Source organism: Rutidosis leptorrhynchoides, chromosome 6, assembly GCF_046630445.1.
Source record: "Rutidosis leptorrhynchoides isolate AG116_Rl617_1_P2 chromosome 6, CSIRO_AGI_Rlap_v1, whole genome shotgun sequence".
Lineage (NCBI taxonomy): Eukaryota > Viridiplantae > Streptophyta > Magnoliopsida > Asterales > Asteraceae > Rutidosis > Rutidosis leptorrhynchoides.
In genome coordinates, this window is record NC_092338.1 from 284,195,786 (window position 1) to 284,201,811 (window position 6,026).

Here is a 6,026-nt window from a genome sequence, read left to right on the forward strand (position 1 = left end):
ATGATGTAAATTCACATCTTCTTCTGTACACAAACACACAAAACAGAAAGAAAGAAAAAAATGAATTAGTATATCACAAAATTCGATCTAGCAATCAACTTTTTGAATTAACATCAAATAGCAAAACTGAATCAAACAAGTTACCACCAAGGATTGCATCTCTTATTGCACCAATGCATAAACTGATCAAAGACGGAACTTTATTCATAATTTACCACTTTCCATTACAAAATCTGCATGAATTTACGCAAAATTAGACAAGCATCTACAAATGGGAAAAACACAAAAAACTTAATTAGTACTTTCACAAAAGTCGATCTAGCAATCAACTTTTTGAATTAACATCAAATAGCAAAACTGAATCAAACAAGTTACCACCAAGGATTGCATCTCTTATTGCACCAATGCATAAAATGATCAAAGACGGAACTTTATTCATAATTTACCAACTTCTATTACAAAACCTGCATGAATCTACGTAAATTTAGATAACAAATTTTCTGGCTTGATTGAAGACTATTAGTAATCAATATGCATCTAGGACCTGTTCCTTTTTTCTCCATGTATCTCTCTTTCTGCCCCTTGAAACCCACATGACCCGAGCCCGACCTCCCTAACATCAATTGCTAGAATACCCGAACATAAAAATTCTCCCAGATACTTCCCAAATTCGCTGTTTTTGGGGCTTGATAAACACACACACTATTAAACATAAGATGGATTAAAACTTAGGAGTAAGCATATGGTGGGTTGTTGAGAAACAAACCATAGGGGATTTTTTGCAATAGAGAGAAACTTGAGCGGGGCCCTTAATGTAGAGAGAGCCGTAAATAGCTTCTTGGCTCCGTAAATAGCTTCTTGGCTCCAAGTATAACTCTGCAAGGGGAGTGTAGGATATAGATTTCTCCACCAAATATGGAATCAACATCCTACAATAACATATGTTAAACATGGTATCTTTGAGTGCTTATACGTTAGAAATGTTAAAGAGACTCACTCGATCCCTTTGTCTTGTAGCATATCATTATCACTCAAATTCAAGACCTTTACGTATGGCATATGAATCATACTGTGACTAAGGCAATCTATATCATCTTCTTGCAAATCGGTGGCTCTGCAAAAACCAAGTTATCAGAATATGAAAGAAGCCAAAAGAAAAAGTAAACAAAAACAATACCAATAATACTACAATACCTCAAATTGAGCACACGTAATGAAATCGGGCGTTTGTTACCCGGATAAATAAGATTTGAAGAATTGTATCTAAAATGTGACAAGAATAAACAAACCTGAAATATTGAAAATTAAATAAAATTTACAAAAATGATAACGAGTAAGTTTCTCATCATTGCAAAAAGGCACTCACATTGTTTCCTGAGAAATCTAAGACTTGTAAACCGGATTCAGCTTCAAGCAAAGTTTCAAGCATCAAACGTGCAGTTGTATAATAAATATCTTTGTTGTTGTTGGAGAATATCAATGTAGTTAAACTTCGGCTACCAAAGATATGTTAACAAAGTCGATAAAAAGTACAGGTAAAGACAGGAACTTAATTAACAGTAAAATAGTAAAACATGGATAACACACACCTTGACTTTAAAAACGATTCCAGATAATGAGGAAGAGGACAAAACCCATTAAACCCAACCCCGGCGTAAAAAGGACTTGAGCGTTTAATTGAGAAAGTTTTAATCACATTCATTTTTACAGATTGTATTTATATAAATTGAAGAAAGATCGCAGTCGACAAATTCAAGCGATTCTAAAGTTCCCCTGTTTTGCCGCAGAAGTTTGCAAAGTTCAAGAACCTGAAAATATTAAACACTTTACCAATAGTTTCATAATTAAATTTATAACAATCGACTCATTTTGTGAAAACTTGAAACCTGTTCCTTTAACTGGAGCCCATTTACTTCCAAATTTCTGATTTGTACATTCTTTAATAGATTCTGTTACACAAAATCAAACATCAATAAATATTACCAAAACTATATAAAGTCTGCAGATCATGCTTTCTTCGTCTTAGTATCTTACCCCAATTTCTGCAACACAAAAAAACAAAACCGAAAACAACGGTTAAAAAATCTCTATGAAAACCGCATACTTATGAACCTAACTTCATTGTCTTTTTCACCAATAAAAAACGAGTACGCTGTAAGAAAGCAAGATTTTACCTCGCATATATTCCAAACCGTTCACAGTGATAACCTAACTTTGAACAACTTTCTGATTTCTTTAATTTCCCCTCACAACTTATTAGATGTAACAGCATATCTGAAGAAACATAAAAAGTAACAACTAAAAACATAACACATACATTGTATAGAGCTTAATTACACCATAATCAACTTTAGATGCGTAAGAGTAAACGGTAGAACGAATAACCTGGTAAACTAACTTCACCAATAAATCCATCAAATGAAGTTATTGTAACAGACTCTGCTGCTGCATCAAGGCAACTATAAAGAGGCTAAAGTCAATATCATAAACATAAATATAAATTTATTCAAAAAAAAGTTATTAGTGAGTAAAAAAAGGTTGCATACTTCTGCACATGTTTTTCCCTGTAAATCTGCTGCCAGTTAGTGTTTGAATATAGTGATTTCCATCAAGGCAACTGTCTAACATCTTTCCATCTTAATTCATATAGTGATTTCCATGCTGTCTCAAAGTTTTCATATCTGCAAAATGGCCTGCAAATATAGAAAAACAAGAGCTTAAAAAAATATTCATAAACTGCAAAATTAACTAGCAGATTGAGCGTATACATACACGAATATATACAAGATATTTTATTGTTTTCATTTTTCGGTTTTTGGTACATCAACCAGTATTTATATGTCATTTGATCCTTTCACATGTGAATAAACACATGAATTTGTAGTTCTCACTTGAAGCTTTTACTCACATATACAAATAGAATTACATACATTTCATCTTGTAAATTCTGCAATGCCAGCGAAGGTAAGTTTGATATGAACTGATTAAACAATTCAAGAGGAAGATCACAAACATGATGTAAATTCACATCTTCTTCTGTACACAAACACACAAAACAGAAAAAAAAATGAATTAGTATATCACAAAATTCGATCTAGCAATCAACTTTTTGAATTAACATCAAATAGCAAAACTGAATCAAACAAGTTACCACCAAGGATTGCATCTCTTATTGCACCAATGCATAAACTGATCAAAGACGGAACTTTATTCATAATTTACCACTTTCCATTACAAAATCTGCATGAATTTACGCAAAATTAGACAAGCATCTACAAATGGGAAAATTAACAAATTATTGAACCCCATTAGTAATCAATATGCATCTAGTGCATGTTCCTTTTTGTCTTATTGAACTTAATTGAATCATGGATTTTTGTCTTAGTCCATATATAATAAATTTACATTCTCAATGTCATTTACATAGTCTCGGATATCACCATCGCACTTAACCTAAATGCTAATTGCTAATTGCAGTTTTTAAATATCGCATTCCTAGATAATTGTTAAACCAGCACCATGAAAGTGCGTCACGAAATCAATGATGGTGATTATGATGATAAATATTAACTTAATTTAGAAGATTGATAATTATGAAATCGAAAGTATGAGTAAGAAGATGATGATGACGATCATTGTAAAATCAGAGTATGTCATTGGATTCTCAATTGTAAAGCCACATGTACTTTGCCTTGTGAGAAGTTGGTAGTTTTTCTAACCTTCATAACATATATTTGGGGCATCGTTTTCTTTCCTACGTACATTGATGTTGGTTTTTTAAATAATGTAAGACATGTTTGAAATGAGGTCTAGAATTAGTATGAAAGAATTGCTGGGTTGTTAGAAAGAGGAGTTGATATTTTCACTTGTGTTTCTTTATAGATCCACTACAATTTCAAGTTAGTTTCCAAATATACCCTCAAATAGATACTAATAAGAAATTTATGTAAGAAAGTATGTAAGGGTAAATTAGAACATTTGAGTGAATCTATCAAAAATTGAAGGGGAAACGATCCCATTTCTAACTACTATAAAATTTGAAATCTTATAGCACTGTAATAAGTGCCACACAACGACCACTACGGACTTTGTGGGAATGTTGTGGCTTGAGCTTTTGTGTTGTTGTGGGGGCGGACCATGAGTGACACAATGGTTGGCGAGAACACTTGACGCGATATGATTGGGTGTTACATTTTGACGGATTTAAATGTGCTAACAGTCACATTTTATATAAAAAAAAATAAATCAAACCATTTATATATATATAGGGGAGGGATCTAATGAGAACTCTTGTACTATGAGAACTCTGAGAACTGGCGGACGAACAAAAACATAGAAATTCGAACAAAAATTTTGGCGGCCGAACAAAAAAAATTGGGTCGAACAAAAATTAAGATGCATTTAATCACATGTTCTACATTTTCTGTTGGGTTCTACAAAATTGTAGAACGCAAATTCGTTCGAATTTAGGAAAATTTGTTCTCTCGCCTGCATTTTTGTAAGGTTCTACAAAATTTTGGTTCGGTTCTACAAAATTGTAGAACGAAAATTGGTTCGAATTTCCTTTTTTTGTTCGAATTTCACCTGTTTTTTTCAAAATTCATTTTTTTTTATTTAGCCCGATTTAGAGTTTAGGGTTTAGGGTTGAGGGTTTACTACGTAAACCCTCAAACCTAAACCCTAAACTCTAAACCGTTCGTGTAAAAAACTCATTCTAAACCCTAAATCTAAACCCCTAAACCCTAAAATTTAAACCCTAAACCCTAAAATCTAAACCCTAACTTAATTTGATGAAAATTGATGTAAAACAAGTGTAGAACAACATGTTCTACATGTGTTCTACATAAAAATGTAGAACCAAGAAACAATGCATCTAATAACTAAAAATTAAAAATTGTTCGACTATGCCTATTTTTTGTTCGGCCGCGTAATTTTTTTTGCTCGAATACATAGTTCTTAGAGTTCTCATTCTAAAAATGGTTCTCATTTGATCCCTCTACTATATATATATATATATATATATATATATATATATATATATATATATATATATATATACTAGTGAAATGACCCGTGAAATCACGGGTTTGTTTAAACAAAATAATTTAATGACATGTTTTAGGTATTAAGTAATTGTAAATGCTAAAGTCATTTATTTTAATGACCCGTTCGACTAAGAAATTTGTCATTGTTTTTACTATATATAGAGACATATATTTTCGCATACATATGTAACGTAATTAATTTATAAAGAGAATCCATATTTGAATATTAATAATATAATAATTATTATTATTATAATTAAAATGAATAATAATAATAAAGTTTGCTCAAAGTTGAATATTTATATTTTTAATAATAATTATTAGTAATAATAAATGCATTGTGAAATTTTTATAGAAAATTAAAATACATTTATTATATAAAAGTTGTACAATATACTTTAAAATTTGTAAATGTGTTCATTAAGTATTATGTAGAAGAATTGTATTTTATTTTATAAAATATTTTGTATTATTTTTTTATTAAATTAATATAAGATAATGACATCATCAAGATTGTCTTAAAATTTTTCTTTTTACTTTTGAATTATTTTTATGTTTATAAAATGTTTAATTATGACATCATCGTTTTATATATATATATATATATATATATAAACATATATTACATATACATAAACATATATAAATATAAAATAAATATACATATACATACAGATTTAAATATAAAATACATATATATAATACATATACATACTGCTATAAAAATAAATATACATAAACATATATTACATATACATACGGATAAATATATAAATAACATATACATACTGTAAATATAAATAGTTGTATACATATACTGATATACGGATAAAAATTTATACCTTTTTTCTTTCGTTCGTGACTTCTCTTTTTAGAAGTCTCGGGTTGAACCGTGGCTCTTCTTTGGATGTACTCGGTCAATTTGTTATTCCCTTTACTGTTGATTTTGTTTTTGTTGTTGTTGTCATTATTAAAATTGTT

General features: G+C 30.0%; 1 protein-coding gene across 1 annotated transcript; it reads right to left on the reverse strand.

The window, feature by feature from the left end:
- Nucleotides 1-243: 243 nt before the first annotated feature.
- Nucleotides 244-1,702, reverse strand: LOC139854522 (uncharacterized). Its single transcript, XM_071843823.1, has 7 exons — nucleotides 1,590-1,702; nucleotides 1,367-1,496; nucleotides 1,195-1,289; nucleotides 998-1,114; nucleotides 767-929; nucleotides 545-702; nucleotides 244-265 (listed from the first exon to the last, which is right to left on the reverse strand). The coding sequence occupies exons 1-7, from the start codon at nucleotides 1,700-1,702 to the stop codon at nucleotides 244-246; spliced, it is 798 nt and encodes a 265-aa protein (XP_071699924.1).
- Nucleotides 1,703-6,026: the final 4,324 nt, after the last annotated feature.